Genomic DNA, 20,416 nt, shown 5'->3' on the forward strand with positions numbered 1-20,416 from the left:
TGACTAACCCATATCTAATAATCTGTATGCCACCATGAGATCGTAGCTTACTGTGAAAGATTCAGTATGTCTGACCTGGCGGCTGGCTCCATGGCATCTGTCTCGGGTCAGAAAATCATGGCGATTGCTTGAGGCATCTGCCTCACTTCCCTTCTTCCCAGCATTCTATTCTGTCTACTCTACCTATCTAAATCCTGCCCTATCAAAAAGCCAAGGCAGTTTCTTTATTAACCAATGAGAGTCCTCCATCAGTAGTCCATCATCAAGGGATTCCAGAATGGAAGAGGAGACTATAGGCTCTTTGGTGCAGAGGAATGCTTCTTTCTGGCTTGCTTCCCCAAACTGGTTTGAGTACTTTTCTTCGGTAACTCAGCCCCACCAGCCTAGGGATGGTATTACCTATGATGGGCTTGGCCCTGCTGCATCAATTGGCAATTAAGGAAATGTATCATCAACATGAACAAAGTCTGGTCTGATCAAGGTTGTTCTTCAGTTGAAGTTTTCCTTTCCAGTGTGGTTCCAGGTTTGTGTAAAAGTGTCACCTGAAGTTAACCATATAATATTTGCCCCTTCATTGCTGGTGGGAGTGCAAACGGGTATAGCGGCTCTGGATATCCGTATGGTGATTTCTAATAAAGTCGTTCTTTCTACCTTGGTAGCCTTGACTTGGCTATCTCCCTCTATTAATTCAACTTTTTTAAGAATCCATAAGAAACTAGAGAGATTAGTCAGCAGTTAAGAGTGCTTGCTTCTCTTGTAGAAGATCTGGGTTCAGTTCCCATTACTGACGCTGAGTGGTTCACAACCATCGCAGCTCTGACACCATTTTCTAGTCTCTGTGGTCACTTACAGATAAGCACACACAAATACATTTTTAAAAAATGAATCACATGTGTATGAGATCACACACTGGTTTTCTTTCTCACATTTCTGTCAGAGCATTTTTCCTACCCCAGTCCCAGAGTACCCTTTAGCAAGAAAGACAGCAATCCATCAGTCTGTCTGTAGTAACCTCCAGGGTAGGCCAAGTACAGGTGTACAAGTCACTGACAGAATATTTTATATCACAATACCTAGAGCAGCTGAGAGATGGCTTGGTGGAAAAGGTGATGCATCATTTCTGGGGTCCAGATCACATTGAACATTATGCCCTATAAGTTTTCCCCTTGAAAAAAAATGGTGCCACCAAAAAGATGTTAGGCAGTGAAACGGCCATCTTAGTGGAGCGTGAAGAGAAAGAAGAACATAGGGTGCTAGCTCTGGGAATGTTAATTGCCCATGTAACAGCCAGGTGAGAAATGATGATGACCTGTATAATGGCTGTAGATGGACCGTTTGAAAAGATACTGAGGAAGTTCGGTGGAATTCAGAGAAGAATAGCAGTTTTGTCACCTGGAAAAGTGGCAGATAATACATAGAATCTAGAACACAGTAGTGGGGATGCACTCACTTGAACAAATATTTTGTTCATTTGGTGTTAATAATCCTACACACACACACACACACACACACACACATATATGTATGTGAGTATATATATATATATATATATATATATATATATATATATATGACTTTAGAAATGAACAAGAATGCAGATTCCATGAAAGCAGGTATTAGCGGTGAATTATACTTCACCACTGCAAGACCCATAAATATTTATTACATAATTAAATTAAGTGGCTATATAGGTGAATAAGCTAAAAGTTTACAGTGCATCTAAGATATATAGGTGGTATATTTCTTTAAATTTAGGTTTGGAAGCTGGAGGAAATTTGGGGTAGTAGATATTAATTTTGTGTTATTATATATATATATATATTAACCAAAACCCTCAGACAGACTCATTCACTGAATTTTGGGCAAACTCATACTCAAGAGTTGAAAGCAGAGAAACCCGATTTTAAAATTAGATGAAGAGAATCCTGAACTGGAGACCAAGAGATATAAGAAGTAAGATGTAAGTAGAATTCTCTACTTGACTGGAATATAGAGTTACAGGAAAGATTAAAGACACAAAGAGAGATCAACAGTGTTAAATATAACTGAGACAGTTTGTGATGCAGATTTCTTAAAAGCGTCTACTGTGATAAGCTGAAAATTTCAAATGAACACGAGAGAAGAGTCATATAATGATGGGGTTCAGAATTAAAAAGAGACGGATCAGTGAAAGCAGTAATTGTAGATAATGGTCTCCATCCTGGCAGTCACAAAGAGTAGTTGGTAGAAAGGGTCAAAAAGTTGAGAAGTCTTCTAAGCTGACATTTGCCTTGCTGATATGTGGTGAGGGCGCAGTTTTAGCATACTCCATATTGAAAAGAGTATTTTAAAAATGCTAACCCTATTACGTAGAATGAGTCCCTAGAAGTCTTAATTTTATGCCTGTCTTGCAGCATCTACCAGTCCAATGGACACTTTTAAACAGGAAACCTTCATTGTTTATTCCGTCAACTGTCAAACTGGGGCGAGTTTGGTGTTAACTAGTTCTTAGCGTTGTCCCAAGGAGTGAAAGTTGAATGTGTCCACACAGGAATGGAGACTAAAATGAATTCTGAACAGGAGGTAGTCTATCAAAATTTTCAGAGGCGAGACATTAAGAAATGTTTAGTACTCTAATAGGCAAGGTGAACCAGGGTGAGCGGGATCACAAAATGAGTCAGACTAAAGTCTCATGCCATAGACCACTTTATCCAGAGAATCAAACAATTTCAACTCTGAGGGTTACGAAGAGCCACCTGAGTAAAGGATACAATTGAAAGGACAATCCACACGTGGCAAAAACGTGGTTTTCCTTAGATGCATACGACTAGCAACAGCTGACGAAAACTCTACGGCTAGCCACCTCACACGCTCATACATAAGCATTTGGTGGGAGGAGCACAAAAACATTCCAAGAACAATTCCTTGTTTTTGAAGAAGCTGACTCCATTCTTGGACTGTATCTCCCCAGTTTTTGTATTTTTGAATATCAGGAAATTCAGAATGATTTTGATTTGAGATGTAGATAAATCTAATTGTTGGCATCAGCTCCTCCCGATTTACTAATTGAACAAGGAGACTAGGGTAAGTAGTTAATATTTCCTGGCTCTTATGGTGTAAATAAATCCATTCTAAAGGTTTATTCTCTTCTGTTACCTGTAGGAGACAATTTATTATGTGAAGGAGCCACACAATACACAAATTTTTTTTTAGTCTAGATTCAAATAGCTGTAGCTCTTTTCTCTCCTCTTGAGATAATATGTGAGGAACGTCCAGTGCCATCTTTTCTTCTAGATTTTTAAACAGGTTGGGTAGTGCATATAAACATTTTGATTTTTCTTAAATTGCACTGAAAATACCATGCATCCCTCATGATGCCAGGGGAGAAATTGCTAAACAAATTCTGTTTCCCTGATGTGCCATAGCTTGCCTAGGTTGTAAAGTTAGTATTTCATAGGCTCTCCTAATTCCTTATCAAACAGTGGAGAAAATTCAAGATTAGATTGATTATCAAATTCCTCGCCCTATGCTTCAGGAACGTTTCAGGCAAATGAAGGATCTGTATATAAAGGAGGCACCACTAAGGAAGCTGAGGAAACCATCGTTGGCATAGGCAGTGCTTGTTTTGACTTTTGGTTTTTGTCTGAACAGGGAAAACCTCCTTCTTTGTCTCTTTTACCAATTTTAAGATTTGCTCATCCAGTCTGTATTCATTCAAATAATCAGCACTCTCCTCCTCATGATTAATATCCTCCTTATCTTCCTTAAGTATTTTGATAACAGTTTGAATTAACACCCGAGTGACCCAAAATTGAACAAGAACATTTTTCTCTTGGTATTATTGCCTCGTCCATATTCTTTTGGACTCTGTTCCATACTTCATCTAAAGTTCCTTCTTCTGGAAACCAGAGATTATAATTATAAACAAATTACAAGCAATCTCATAATTGTGGTTTTAATACTTGTGCTCTTCATTTCCACTTTCTTATCCCATAGCCCACTTCAGGTCTCTGTCTGGGTGCCACATTTATCGCTCAAATTGGCAGCATGAACCTGGGAGAATGGTGCCTAAAAGTGAGGCAGACTGAATTCTCATGCAGTAGCCAAATTAATTCAGAGAATCAGAAAAGTTACACTCGGAGAGTTAAGAAGCGTCGTCACCTGAGCAGATTATACAGTCACCAGGACAATCTGCAGATGGCCCAAACCCGTTTTTCTGTAGAGGAATGTGAATGATAACAGCTGAAGTAAGCTCACTCCTAGTCACTGCACCCGGGAGGAGCGTGAATGCACAGTCCAAGAGCAATTCCCCGTTTCTGAAGAAACTGAGGACGCAACACGCGTGTCCGATTTTCTTGGAGTTTTCCCACACTCAGAATTCTATCATGACTCCATTCTTGGATCGTGTTTCCACAACAGTCTTTATTTGAACATCCAGTTCTGTTGAGAAAAATAGAAAGAATAAGCACGGAAAAAAATGAAAACTTTTTTTTTTACCAAAATTTTATCCCATAGGAATGATCTATGTTTGGTAATATGAAATGTTAACGATATAAGAATAACATTTAGACTTTGTCAATGGCTAAGGACTTGAGCACTTAACTAACATTGTCCCACTAATAACTCTGAGTCATACATACTAGTTTCTTTAGTATATGCAAGAGATGTGCTAATCACATAGAGACTACGTTCTCCCAAAACATACAGCTTGTATCTAGTAGGTCAAAGTGTGTCTCCCTGGTTTTAAAATCCATGGCTCTAATATTGACTCTTATCAGCTAATATACTGCCAGGCAAAGATGACGATGGCGCCTGAGAGCTTTGTGTTTTAGGGTTTGTTTTGTAGATGTTGATGGAGAGGATATTTCCCGTGCTGCCTACCAAATGTTTGCACCTTCTGTTTTCCTGCTTGCCGGGCTGAAGTGAGTATCTTGCTGGTGGCATACATTAATGTGCTGATGAGCCATTTGCCAGAAATTGCGACTCAGCTACTGGTTCAATTCATTCTAAATTTACAATCTGCCTTTACTGAAGTGCAAAATTGGCTTTCTTGTCACAAAGTGGCAGAACATGCAAAATAGTCTAATACCTTATTTTCTAGCTCAAGTGAGATTAGCTTAGGAGCATAGAAAGTTTTTTTTTTTTTTTAAATTTTCTTTCAGATGAACAGCTGTTCCAGCATGAGAGGCTTGTTAAGTTCTGAATGATTTTGATAATGCCCCAATGCAAATTACAGCTGATACCATGGGGCTTGCCCCATAGGAAAAATAAAATTATTTCCTGGAAGAGACCCAAATGATTTAAGATGTTTGAAGGGTTATGTACTTGATATTGTAAGCGCTGAGAGGTGTCATGGAGCCATGTGAATTTGTTCTGTCTACTTAATATGCTTCTTAACTGTAAATATAGTAGATGTGGATCACATTTTGGTAGTATGATAATTCAACCTCTGCTTCCTGATAAACTTCCTGGGCTTCAGTGTATAAATGGTAATACAGATTGTATTTCAAAAGTTTAGGAGACTGTGTGCACATTATATTGTGATACCTGCTTGTAACACCATCACTGGGAAAGGCGAGTCAGGAGTGTCTAAGTTCAAGGCTAGCCTCAGCAACATAGTGAGCTTGAGGCCAGCCTGGTTATATGGTAAGATGGTGTTTTGAAAAAAAAGAGATATTTCCACGATCAATGATTTCTAATTCATCTTCTGCTGCATATGCCCGTGTACATGGACTTAACCTTATTTCTAATTTGTTATGTATGTTGCTGAATTCCATTAGCTTCATATCTAGAACTAACATGTTTTGAGACTCATTCTCAAGTCTGAAAGTAGAGATTACTGACTGAAACTTCCTGTGGAATACATTCAGAGTTGAATCTGCACTGTCTTCCACACCAGCTTTATCACATTTGGAATAGTAAATTTCTAAACAGTTTTTTTAAGTACTGTGTTCAAACTTAGTCTGTGAAAACAAATTTAGGAAAAGTTTCTCTTAGGAGTATCTTGCAAGTGTTTTTATCTGATATAGAAAAAAACGTAGATTTTGAGTGGAAATATTGATTCATCTCTTGAACAAATAGAAAATTTCTTCAATTAAACAAAATTTCCTAGCTATTTATGGTGACTCTTGCCTCCAATCCTGACACGAGGAGACTAGGATTTTGAGTTAGATGTCAGCTGGAGCTATACTGCAAAATCTTTTTCAAGAATACAAAAAGAGATGCAAGAAAAAGGAAAGAAAAACTTAGCTAAGCTACATTTGTTGTTAAAATGAAACTTTGTGCAGAATAAGTTATCTGAATGTAGGCCTATTTATAAATATTTAGGCAAGATCAAAAGGAGTATTGTTCTACAGAACCTATAAGCATTTCATGACATTAAAGTAGCAAAAACAAAACAAAATAAGCAAAAACCAGAAAAACAAAAACGACAACAACAAAACAAAAATACCAGAGTATTTTGAGTGGGAATAGGACCAGAAAGCAAGTGTTAAAAAAATGATTTCATGCACATTGAAAAGATGTATTATCAACATTAGGAGGGACTTATCTTGGAAACAAAAACTTAGGATCAGTGTTTAGTGCATAGTCAAAGCTATATACAGTCGAATTCAGATCTGATAAAACATGCTGTTTACTAACATCACTGATTTAGCTGGGTTGTTGTAGATATACTTCAGAAAAATGCTCTTGTGCTTAAAAAAAGTCTCCTCGGCATATGTATTTACAGTTTCTAGCAGATTCCCAAAGTGGTTAAGAGTATCATTTGGAATTCAAATTATGACTCTGAAATATTTTAACTGAGTGACTTTGGAGGATATGCTCAACTTCTCTAGGCTCCATTATCCTCACTTGGAGAGTGAGAGCATGGGTACAATTCATGAGTTGTAGCAACAAGCTAATACTACGTATACAATGCATTTAGTACAGCTTGGCCCATAGTACATGTTTAGTACATCATGGAGATAGATGTTGATAATAATTCAATATTTCTATCTGAAAAGTGCTGTTAGATATTAAATGAGTAGAATATACACTACTGCCTGATTTCAAGAGAAAATCTTGAAATTTCCCTTGAAATACTGATTAATTCAAGAGAAAACAAGACTAAAAAGAGAAAGGGGATGTTTTAGAAACTTCTCTATAAAGCTGAAGTTTTAGTCTCAAGGGAAAGATTCATTCTTCTCCTTATTACTGAGAAAAGTCTTCAAAAATAGTTTCTATCCTGTTCCGGTGCCTTCTTCCATTGTCTTTGAGCCCCCTTTCAACTTTCATCTTTAATATCTTAGCATAAGTGTCACTTTGATCTAGATGCTTTTTTAGCTCAAAGGTGAAGCAATATACCTCCAGTTGGTACATTGGTATTGATTGATGGTACTTATTTACTATCATAATGATTAATATTTCCTGGGAGAAATTTCAAGGACTGAAATAATTCTGCCCATTTTTTTCTCCAATGCCCAGTTGTGGTTGGAATTTTCTTTGGGCTGCCAACGAGCTTCCAAATAAGTATATAGAGACTTATTATTAATTATAAATGCTCAGATTTAGCTTCACTTTGTCCCATCAGGTCTTTTAATTTAATTTAACCTTTTTCTAATTATTTATGTTTTGACTTGGGGCATTTTACCTTTCTTTCATTCAACATGTCCTATTTTCCTGCTTCCTCTGTGAGTCTCTGGCTGGCCCCTGACTTCTCCCTGCCATTTTTTTCTTTCTTTCCCCAGCCTAAATCCCTTCTACTTACTCTTTCTGCTTAGAAGTCCCACCTATACATCCTTACTTTATTGGCTGGTCAGCTTTTTATTAGACCAATCAAGTGCTTTAAGCAGGCAAAGTAAAATAGCAGTACATCTTTACATAAGTAAACAAAGGCAGCACATTCTTACATAGTTTAAAAAATACAATTCATCTTTACATAGTTAAGCAAATATTCCACAACACCTAGTAAAAAACACTTGAAGAAAAATTATACTTTCAGCAAAAACTTGTTGGATTAATAAATAAATGGGCTGAATAAATGTCTTCAATGAGATATTTAGAATAGATATTTTATATTTTTTCTTGATAGTAATCTCCACTGGTAGATTAAACATGAAGTTTGTGATTTTTCTACTAAAAATAAACTAAAAAGCAAAAATACCAGAATTCAAAAGGAATTTAATATGTAGCTTGACTAATCAAAGACATCTTTATGTCACATGACTATTCTGTTTTATTGAACAATGGCATTTATTTGTTTTTTTTTTCTTTGTGTGCTGTGGATCCAGTTTTGAAGAATGACTGTTTTGTATACAATGCTCTGGTGTCTGCGGATGCAGATAAAATTGTGATTTAGACTATTGCAATGACAGCTTCCTATAGGATTGGTATAATCCCTGAACCTTTCTGGATAACTATTTATTATGGCAAAATTTCATTATGATCATGCTATATCAGCTATACAATAATAATAAAACTTGTGCAAATACTTCTCAGCTATGAATGTAATTTTGCAAATATCCTGAGGCGACAATAAAACATTTTCCTAAGGTGATGCTGAGTTGAAAGAGTGAGTTTATCTTACCTTCCAAGTTTGTGTTTAGAAACTAAAATTTCACTTTTTCAGATTAAATACTTAATTGATATATAAAGGTACATATATTTATGAGTTGAGATGACTGGATGTAAGAACACTTCGTGTTCAAACAAGAGGATCCAAGTTGAAATTCTTAGTACCTCCATAAAGTCTAGATATGGTCAGACTTGCCTGTAACCCCAAGATTATAGTATAAAGACAGAGAGATCCTGGAAACTCACTGGCCAGTCTGCCCTAAATGTCAGACTTCAGGTTCAGTGAGAGACCCTGATTCCCACCCCAACAAGGTTGAGAACTATAGAAGATTCCAAAACATTCTTCTCTGACTTCCAAATGCACACATGTGTGCTTATTCCACACCCCTCCACAACCACACAATTATATACATTTTAAGACTATTTGTTGTATACATTGTTTAATTATCAAACCATGGGAAGACATATCTGTATTTTCAAATATTAGTCACTTCTGTGTGGTCAAAAGATTCAGCATCAGTATTTTAGGTTATTGTTTTTAATATGCGGTCTATTGCCCTACTGTATCTATAGTAGTCATGTTTCTTTTGCAATTTTTCAGCTATTATCTATTTGCTAGCTCCAGTTTAAGGATTAAAAACATAAACTGTGAAAGAGGAAAATTGCAAATCATTTTGTCAAATATTATTTTTAATATTTAAATAAACACATGTTCTAAAACTCATCACATGCTCAGCAATACATAAGTCATAATTGAAAAGCGGTGGAAATAGTTAGGGAAATTTTTGGGTGAGTGAAGAAAGAATTGGAATTAACTCCAAAGTAGAAGGTTAAACATGGCAGTTAACTGTATCCCTCTGATATAGAGGAGAAGTAGCTAAAAACTACCAAGAGATATTTGAGGTCATCAAGTATCTGGATAATATGAACCTCTTATACAGAATATGCACACAACTGCACTTGAAAGTCTTTTTTCCAGCACAGGTAACAGTGAGTGGAGAGAATTAATGTTTAATTTTTGACAGTTTCTCAGGGTTGCTTTTATGTTGACTTTACCTAGGATTTTTGAGTTTCCACAAAGGTTACCTCCAAAGGGAATAGTTGAAAGAGGGAGAACTACAAGGTTGTTTAGATGCTGCTTATTTTTCCACAGGAAAAGATTGATTCAGCATTTAAAAAAATCTATGATATGGATTTAATTTTTGACATTAGATGATCCTCTTAGTCTGCTCAGGCAGGCATAACAAAATAGCAGAGACTGTATGGACTTAACAACAGATATTAATTCCTTCCAATTTTAGAGACTAGAAAATTTAAGACCATGGGCTGGTAGGCTTCAAATTCTCATGATGCCTCTCTTCCCCTTGCTATTGTGTCTTTACACTTAAGAGAGAGCTGTCTTCCTGTGTCTTCTCATCTTCTATGAAGATATTCTTCCACTAGATACCCCTACCTAATATACTGAGTCTTAGGAATTTGAGAATGGAAGAGTTTAAATCAAATAGCAGCGATTAAACTGTTAATGTTTGCATTTATGAATTTCTTTGATGCTTGTTGCCTCTTACCACCGCTTCTCTGGTGACCACATGACCTCATTTCTGGACCACTATAATTGAAAGAAGAAATAAACAAAAAAGTTAACCATGGACTACTAAGGCACTACGTTCTGAGATTCAATTCTTTTTAATATTCAGTTATATTTATAGAGCGAGCTAGCTATTCTGGAATGGTGGACTAATACCGTGCCTTATCATAGCATCATGAGATGGAGAGTTTGTTATAGCTGTTTCCCAGCCACCGCTGTTTCCTGATGACTAGAATTAAGGTGTTACCAATAACTGATAAAACACTAAAGAGACAAAGATCTGATAGAGTAAGGAAGCCATCTAAAGCTTAGACATTGAACTATTTGTTGAAATGCTTTTTTCTCTATGGAGCATGGCATTGCTGGTGGTGCCTGATTTATTCAAAGCCTGTGAGCATATCAGCTGTGAAAGAACTATTCCACTGAAGTCAGTCTAGCAGCAGCAGCAGTACTAGTAGCTTTCTTCTAGTTTTTCCCAATTGCATTTTGTACTTTTTTTGTGCATGTGTTAATTTCTCATTTTTACTATCAACACAATTTTAAATTTATTTGTGTTTATTCCTTATTCAGTGAGCAACAGATTTTCTTTGTCTGACTTCACCAGAGCTTCTTTCTTGTTTTATGGACCAACTACTTAGCTACTTTTCTGATTATTGGAAACTTGGTTCATAATCTATAGATACGTTACAATGTCTTCTAAGATTTTATTTTTATAACAGTAACTTTGTTCATAATCTATACTATAGATTCATTAAAATGTCTTCTAAGATTTTATTTCTTATACTTATTCATTTCTGAGTGCTTTTTATTTTGCACACATATTCCTTTTTAGTTGACCTCAGCTAGGTTCAACTTTTGTACACTAATTAATTGATGCCTACTGTATGCTGGGTGTTCATTAAACAGAAGACATATGAGCAATCTAGTTGCATGAAGGAGTCTGAGATTTTTAGAGGTTAAATAAGTGGTTGTATACCCCATAACTACAAATAACATATTCAGTATTGGAATTCAACTATGTCTGGTTTGGGAATCAGATATCCTAATCAATTACCCAGTGTTAGAAAAAACATAACTAATACGTGAACTTTTTACAAATTTAGTCTAAGAGTTTGAACATTTTACTGCCTTTAAGAGTATTGTTACTTACTGATTTTTATTGAGCTCTACATTTTTCTCTGCTCCGCTCCCTGCCTCTCCCCACCCTGTCAACCCTTGTTCCCAATTTACTCAGGAGATCTTGTCTTCTTCTACTTCTCATGTAGATTAGATCTACATATATCTCTCTTATGGTTCTCATTGTTGTCTAAATTCTCTGGGATTGTGATTTGTGGGCTGGTTTTCTTTGCTTTATGTTTTAAAACCACTTATGAATGAGTACATGTGATAATTGTCTTGCTGGGTCTGGGTTACCTCACTCAAAATGATGTTTACTAGCTCCATCAATTTGCCTGCAAAATTCAAGGTGTCTATTTTTTCTGCTGTGCAGTACTCCATTGTGTAAATGTACCACATTTTCCTTATTTATTCTTCAGTTGAGGGGTATTTAGGTTGTTTCTAGGTTCTGGCTATGACAAACAATGCTTTTATGAACATAGTTGAGCACATGTCCTTGTGGCACAATTGAACATCCTTTGGATATATACCCAAAAGTGGTATTACTTGGTCTTGAGGAAGGTTGTTTTCTAATTTTCTGAGAAATAGCTACACTGACATCCAAAGGGGTTATACCAGTTTTCATTTCCACCAGCAATGCAGAAGTGTTCCCTTTACCCCACAACCTCCAGCATAAGTTGTCATCAGTGTTTTTGATCTTGGCCTTTCTTACAGGTGTAAAATAGAAACTGAGAGTTGCTTTGATTTGTATTTTTTCTGATGACTAAAGATGTTGAACATTTCCTTAAGTATCTTTCAGACATTTTAGATTCCTCTGTTAGAAGTTCTCTGTTTAGGTCTGTACACCATTTTTATTGGATTATTTGTTCTTTTGATGACCAATTTCGTGAGTTCTTTATATATTTTAGAGATCAGACCTCTGTTTTATGTGGGGTTAGTGAAGATCTTTCCCCATTCTATAGTCTGTTGTTTTGTCTTCTTGACCATGTCCTTTGCTTTACAGAAGCTTTTCAGATTCAAGAGTTCCCATTTATTAATTGTTTCTCTCAGTGTGTGTGCTGCTGGGGTTATATTTAGGAAGTAGTCTCCTGTGCCAATGCATTCAAGTGTACTTCCCATTTTGTCTTCTGTAAGGTTCAGTATGGCAGGCTTTATGTTGAAGTCTTTGATCCATTTTGAGTTGAGTTTTGTGCATGGTGATAGACAGATCTATTTTCATTCATCTACATGTTGATATCCAGTTATGGCAGCACCATTTGTTAAATATGCTTTTTTTTTCTTTTGATATTTTTTGCTTCTTTGTCAAAAATTAGGTGTTCAAAGGTGTGTGGATTGATATCCTGGTCTTCAATTCGGTTCCATTGGTGAGAGTATTCTTTTTTGGGGTTTTTTTTTTTTCTGTTTTTTTTTTTTTTTTTTTTTTTTTTTTTTTTTTTTTTTTCTGTTTTTTTTTTTTTTTTTTTTTTTTCGAGACAGGGTTTCTCTGCAGCTTTTTTTTAGAGCCTGTCCTGGAACTAGCTCTTGTAGACCAGGCTGGCCTCGAACTCACAGAGATCCGCCTGCCTCTGCCTCCCGAGTGCTGGGATTAAAGGCGTGTGCCACCACCGCCCGGCTGGTGAGAGTATTCTTATAAATACGTTAGATGACTACAGTACTACAGTCCCTCATTGAATAGAAAAGGACCAGTCCACCTCAGTGTCTGGGTTTTGAGAAAGTGAACTTTCTCTGCTTTGCCCTCTTTGTCTCTGGGATAAGTTGCTAGAACTGGTAAAAGCCACTTCAGATAGCATTCTAGAGATGTCCACTTGGCATAGCTGAGAACTTCTGCTCTGATGGATTGCCAATAAAGAAGCTTTTGCCACTGGGAACATACGTAATATATAAAAGTCTTAGGAATAAAAAGAAATACCAGGAATTGCTCTGAAACAAAATTGACCACAAAACTACTTATCTCAAAGAAATCCTAGTGTGTCAAACCTTCAAATATAAAACAGAAAATGAATTTAAAAATGAATTTTTAAAAATCTCTTGGAAGGGTTTGGGTAATCCAAATAGAAGATAGACGTTTGTTTCAGTCCCTAGCATTGAAAATAATATTTCTATAGCTGATGGAAATGTGAATATTGGATTAAATGCTAACACTAGGAGGAAATTAAATATAATAAATTGGGAACTTGAGTGTTTTCATTTCTGCATTCTGGAGCTCAATATATGATAGAATTCCTTGGATACTATTTATGAAATATTTAGCATGTTTATTTGGAGGTAATGTTTTTCATTTCTATATGAGAGAACTTTCTAAAATCACTATTGATAGATCTCAGTAAAGCATTACTTCTGGGCATATTTGTAGCTGCTCTACAACATTTATTTCCTTTTTTTAAAAAAAGATATTTGACTGCCCTGAAACTTGCTCAAGTAGCCTTGAATTAATGTCTTTACATTATTTGATTTTTATTTTGTGTGTATCTGACTCATTGATATTCTGGAAGATAAACCTGTTCATTATTAGCCTTGTTAGTTTTTAATTTAAGAGTGTTAAATTACATTTTATTAAACTTCATTAACTTCTTGTGCAAAGAATATAAACATAGCTGCTTGCATTCTGCAAACCTAATCTTAGTTACGTTATCTATTCACTGCTAGAATAATAAGTTGAGATGAATTTTAATTTTTTTTAGTTACAATACTTCTTTAGAAATTGTGCCAGATCACAGTCATGATTGATGAGTTGCTTGGATCTAAACCTGTTTGCTGGTTGCTGCTTTAAACTGTTGGCAATGTTTGAATCTGCCACCTACCATCTCTATCCCACTACAGTTTTTCCCCTTTAGGCTATTGTGACTAGTGACGAAATGTTTTAAAATTGATTTATCTTTTAAAAATCCAGTTGATACTTATGTCCTTTTGAAAACGACTATGTGTTTATGGAATACTAATAGAAGACTCTGAAATCTAAATGAATCAACATCACACTGACTGACAATTTGTTTGCTCCAAGACTTGACTTCTATGCCAGTATTTTTCCTAGTGATTCCTATTCTGGCTAGGAATGGATTCCTCAGTCCTTTGGTGGTTTGTCATCATGGGAAATGATGACTACTCTTTACACAGTCTACCTTCAGACAAAAAAAAAAAAGAAGATAATTAAAATAGCATTTGGTTGCTTAGCAAAGAACAAAGATTTATGTCTAAAATTCATCAAATTACTTTTTCCTTTGTGTAGGAATGATAAATGCTATTGAGACTTCTTAGGCCTTCTCAGTTAGATTTAGAATAAAATCCAGATAATTTATTTATTTTTGCATTACCTACAATAGCACAAAAGCTGGCTCCACAAAGAAAGAGTAAACTTGGCCCTGGATGTAATGTTTTTTAATAAAAACACTTTGAAAGATCTTGACTTTCTATAATATTCCCATCTTGGTGCAAAGATCAGTTATGAAGTAGGCTCCTACCGAGTAATTTAAAGTACAGTGATTAATAAGGCACTCATTATGTTCTAGAAACTCATTATCACATTTAAACTAGACATACACAGATCTGGTTTTTGTTTCCTTACAGCAATCCTAATGTCATCCTTTATTCTGTTTTCTTCCTTCCCGTGGCTTCTTGCTTTATTGATGCCTACTTCTAAATACCTTGAACTATATAGAGAATATACATCAGAATATAGTTTTCAAACAATTAAAAATTTACCCCTACAAATGTCAGATGTACATATGTCAAGATTTTTTTCAATTCATTAGTCAATTACTCAGGTGGAAAACTAATTCAAAATCTTTTGGCGAAAGGGCAATCTGTATACCTGTGTGTTTGTGCGTGAAGGGAGAAGTACATGTGACATGGGATGCATGTGGGGGTCAGAGGAAAGCTTCAGGTTTTGGTCTCTGCTTTCCACCTTGTCTTGAGACAGACTCTCCACTGTGTACACCAGGCAGTCTGGTGCACAAGCTTTGAGACATCCTCCTGCCTGTAGCTTATATCCTGTCTTCATAGCACTGGGGTTATAGATGGGTCCAACTGCTCCTTGGGTTTATACTATTTCAGGAATTCAAAAGCAAGCCTTTATATCATTGAATCATGAGCTTGTTTACTTGCCCCAGCCCCCTCATGGAGAGATTCTCAGCAGGGTTTCCATGCCAGAGCATGCCCCGAGCCCCTCTAACACATTTTTATAAGGAAGGAATTCTAGACTATGATGACTAGTTGTGATATCGAACTGTTTCACTCCATGTAGAGGAAGAAAACCTAAGCACTACTGATATTTCCTGCTAGGCACGAAACTTCAATGACCCATGGAAACTTTACAGTATCTGGTCACAAATCAAATAATAAATAGCAGAATCACACTCAGGTAAATTATTATAAAATATTCACATCTCTTGGGTGGCCTGCTGATCCATACGCCTCTATGACATTAAAAGAATATGCCATACTTCTGATTTCCAAGTCTTGAATAAACTTCTGAACAGTAAGTTTTTGAATGCCTCTGTCACTTGTCTGAGTAGAAAAGCTATTCAGTACAGCAAATCTTAGTAATACTTGCTGTGAGTTCTTATTTTCCTCCTCAACACAGCAAGATAACACTAAAATTTCTCCCAGTTTAAAAATATTGTAGTGGCTGGAAAATGGAATTCTGAAGAAGGACAAGCCTTGGTCATTTAGCTATTGTGTGACATTAGGCAACAGCACCCCCTGAAGGTCCTCTTTGAGCTCTGGGCAACGCAGCCTTTTCATTAGCACACATGGTCGAAGGAACTTCCCTCACAAGGGAGGTTTAGAAAGTCCTCCTTCCTGAATGCTTGATTTTATTGGTCTATAGACATTAAATTGTTGAAAGAACAATGCTATTACCTAAGAAGTCATGACAACACTTCTGCACATACAATAAATATTTACTTTGGCTTTTAATTCTACAGGTCAGTGTGAAATTTCTGCTTGTGTTGATTTAGCTTGCCTAAGCTATTTATATTTTCTTAGCTGGAACAGACCCATCAGTTTGTTGTTTGGTCTCATTGGGATAAGTGATTGTGTTCCAATGGTTTCCTACCCTGCAAATTAACTTGGGAGTGTTTGTCGTTTCAGTTACAACACCTTAAGGAAGATGAAATCAAATTAGAACTCTTGAGGTAGATTTGGAAATGACATATTATCATTACCACAGTACATTATTAGCCAAAGAAATTAATAATTTAGATTATGGGCAAATGAAATCTATCTCCTTTTGAATTTTACTATTATTGTTATTATTTTAATATATGAGTGCTCTGTCTGCCTGTATGCCTGTATGTCAGAAGAGGGCATCAGATCCCATTATATATAGTTGTGAGCCCCTGTGTTGTTGCTAGGAATTGAACTCAGGACCTCTGGAATTGCACCTGGTGATCTTAACCACTGAGCTGTCTCTCCATTCCCGGGCTCTAGCTCTTGATCAGGGAGGAGTGTGCACATGACATGGGGCATGACTATAAAGATAAATGCTTATTAGAATCAGTTTTGTTACCAGTCCCACTATACAGAGTATGTTTCGCAGGATTTCAGAAAATTCTAGAATGCTAATCCAGAGGGAATCCCAAAGAGACTCTTAAATATTTTTGCACTTTGTTCTAGAGAACAGATACATTCTTGAAGTCGGCTTCATCTTCTGATCTTGCTATTAAAATTCATGAATCAGCAGTAGGACTATTAGATTTATTGTCACTGTTTAGAACTATTCATTCCAAACTTCTGAAGTAAAGACTTTCTGAGTTTATATTGACACTTTGAAATCTGACGAATGGGACCATTCATTCATTGTACTCTTCTTTGGGAGGGTATCAAGTACCGTTCTCTTCCACGCCTTCTGGTGATTCTGTTTTTCAATCTTGCATGAGTACTTCTCACGCATAAACTACACTTGACTGAACATAACTCTATCCAGACATTTAGAGGTCATTGGTCAACATTTTCCTCTTTAGTTTGTTGTCCTGAAAATACTAGTCACCTTGCTCTCCACACATTCTCAAATCATCTCTTCAGTTCAGGAGGCTGGCTCTGCTCCACAGTATGGAAACTCTCAGGTTTATTTCTTCTCTCTCAGTGATTCTCCTATGTTGTTAGATACTCAGTATCTTCAGATAATGAGTTGTTATGCGTCTTTTATATAGGTCTTTCTATTCAATCAGGGAAGAAAATTCAATCTCTGTTATTCTACTATGGATGGAGTTAGAAGTCATCCATCATTAGGATAATTATTAGTGAACCTGTAATCAAACTGTAAGCAGAAATAATCTCTCTCTCTCTCTCTCTCTCTCTCTCTCTCTCTCTCTCTCTCTCTCCCTCCCTCTCTCTCCTCTCTCTCTCTCTCTGTGTGTATGCAAGTAATAATTCTTCTTCAATCCCTCATCCCTTCCCCCTTCCCTTCTCCATGTACTTTAAGTTATTTTTCCTTTATATGTACTTATGTTGTGTGTATATATAGGTTTGCATGTGTGGGTGCACACACACGAGAATGTAAAAGCAGCAGTGTGAGTGTGGATATCAGAGAACAACTCGTTGGAGTCGGTTCTCTCCTTCTACTATAAGGGTCCTGGGGAAGGAACCCCAATTACCAATCTTGCCAGCAAATGCCTTTACTAGTTGAGCCTTCTCTCTGCCCCTACTTACTAGTTTACCTCTAATAGATTTACTTTTCTTATATTCTTTTCATTTCATGATATGTAAGTATACATAATTTCTCTCCAGCAATAGAATAAACGCTTTAAACACTTTTATATTCTTTACTATGTATGTAATATTTTAGAATAAATTAAAGTTGATTATTCTTTTATGTTAAATGGGGTTTAAGAATTGTAGAGAAAAAATGCAGCATCTGCAATGGTGTCTTCAGCTTCTACGCGGCTGTTGACTTTGATTTCAGTTGTCTCCACTAAAATTTGTTGTGATATGTTAGGCCACAATTCTCATTAGTTCAGCTGCGACAGCTTAGGAGAATACTCCAAGCTGACATGAGGAATTCGTTCTAAGCCCCTTAGAGTCTGTTTTGGCTCTATTTTGTGTTACTGCTTTCTTCTTTTTTTCTGTTTTCAAACTCTACTCATTGACCTTGAAGCCATAATTCACAAGCGCATAAGCTACGGAGTGAACCTTTAAAAAATGTCTGATTGTAGTGTCCAGGTATATAGTCATAGAAAATGCCCATCTCTCCAAACTGAACTCTCAATTACATATTTTCATTGATGGCCTCTGAGGCCTGTTTATTTCGGTCACCCATTTGTAAGCTTCTTCTCAATTCTCTTTACTACTCCATCTCTTTACTTACTATTAATATGGGTAGAAATAAGCAATTATATCTAGTTAAATGGTCGCAATGGATTTTTACATGGTCATTTTATAGACTCCAAGTAAGCATACATTTGTATCTTTGAATTCTATACAGAGCTACATAAAATTACATAATAAATGTAAATTTTGATGTATCTTTTCAGAATATACATGGCAATTTGAACATGAGGAAAAGAACAAATGCCTTGGTCCACTCAGAAACTGATAGCAACAGCAGAACTGAGGTGGGAAACCATTCCAGCAAGACCACCACAGTCCACGAGTCTTCTGAAGCCACCCCTAAGGAATACTTAGCTTCCAGTCCAAACCCATTCAGCAGGGCAAATGCGGCTGAGACGATTTCTGCAGCCAAAGGTCTTTCCTCTGCGCCCTCTCCCAGCCCTTGTGGCACATCAAGGCCAGCTTCCTTGGGGTCAACTTCCACTCGCCCTGCGTTTGGGTCCAGACTTGGGCGAATTAAGACCACAATTAACACAACAGGGGCCGCAGGGACTGGGTCGGCCACACCTCCTCCCCCTGCTCCACCACCTTCCGGATCTGGCACAAGTAAAATAGACAAATACGCTCGTATTCTCTTCCCAGTGACATTTGGGGCATTTAACATGGTCTACTGGGTTGTTTATTTATCTAAGGACACCATGGAGAAATCAGAAAGTCTAATGTAATTTTGTTGCTATAGTAATTTCATAAAAGATGATGGAAATCCAGACTGTCTTTTTAAATGTTTTTAAAGATAAGTATTCTTTACTAAAATAAAAATTCTATGTCATTTTTTTGAATTTAAAAATATAAATCAGGTAGATATCAAGAGAGTTAAATCTTCAGTGGCCAGAAAGTAAACCATGTTTCTTACAGAAAGATGATTTTAAAAGAATCTATTCAGTGTTCAAATTGGATGGAATACAGACTATTATGGAAAGTTGGAACAAGAGAAATAGGGCCAGAAGAGATATGTGATGCATATTTTTGCATTGAAATTTGAAAGAAAAAAAAAACTGTGATATTTTTAAATACACCCCATGAAATCAACCAGTCACAGAAAATTTCCCATTGGCACTGCCCTTCACCACAATTGTGTCCTGGAAGTCCTTTGCAAGAAAAGCGTTTCTCTCCTAAACAGAACACCGGGAAGAGGAAAATAGAACCAAACCAACATGGATCAATACAGTGAAGCCTCGACATCATCAATAATAGACACCAACTAGGGCAAATGTGTTTTCTGGCACATATTGGTCCAAAAAAAAAAAAAAAACTTAACAGTTGACTTGAAATGTTGTGCTTTGAGCCAAAGTTAAATTCATTGTATAAATTCTTTTTCATAGTATCTCATTCAGTTATGTACTGTATACATTTACTACATAGTTCCTCAGAGCCTGGAGCGTGTGTGCTCTAGGCGGCTTAGCAACAGTTTTCTAGGGAGGGAGGTTCTTTCACCTTTACAGAGTTACTTCATTAGTAGGACAGTCAGTGCATGTTGAAGAACCGTAATTTAACCTAGCACATTGTGTTCTTTAATGAAGGCAATTTAGTTAGACTCTGACAACATAGCCAATATATTTGTTTCTCCTGCACTGACAGAGGAAATCAAATACATTTGTTCCTATAGCCACTTTGAGATAAGTACATGTTAGTACAATCTTGATGATTGGGTCTCAAACTATAATGAAATAATGATAGAGATTGTTCTATAGGTGAAAAAGCATCATATACATGAAGCATAAAAATCATCTAGGCGCTGGAAAACCTAACCGATTACCTGTGTCAAATTCGCTTCAGGTTACATAACACAGTTTTCCCACCGGACCAGAATCATCCAAATCAAAAGTCCGCAGAGGCCGTCTGTATGCTTTTCCAGTA

At 36.4% G+C, this 20,416-nt stretch overlaps 1 protein-coding gene across 10 annotated transcripts in view; it reads left to right on the forward strand.

The window, feature by feature from the left end:
- The window catches only part of Gabra4 (gamma-aminobutyric acid type A receptor subunit alpha4), a 69,803-nt gene extending 50,579 nt beyond the window's left edge, over positions 1-19,224 (forward strand). For 5 of the 10 annotated variants that reach the window (XM_038331909.1, XM_038331915.1, XM_038331939.1 and 2 more), the window contains one exon: positions 18,703-19,224. In XM_038331909.1, coding sequence (XP_038187837.1) covers positions 18,703-19,224 — 522 coding nt within the window. The remainder of the gene's footprint in view (positions 1-18,702) is intronic. The other 5 variants (XM_038331964.1, XM_038331973.1, XM_038331982.1 and 2 more) reach the window with 2 other exon arrangements.
- The last annotated feature ends 1,192 nt before the right edge of the window (positions 19,225-20,416 follow it).

This window comes from Arvicola amphibius, chromosome 1 (assembly GCF_903992535.2).
Source record: "Arvicola amphibius chromosome 1, mArvAmp1.2, whole genome shotgun sequence".
NCBI classification, from domain to species: Eukaryota; Metazoa; Chordata; class Mammalia; order Rodentia; family Cricetidae; genus Arvicola; species Arvicola amphibius.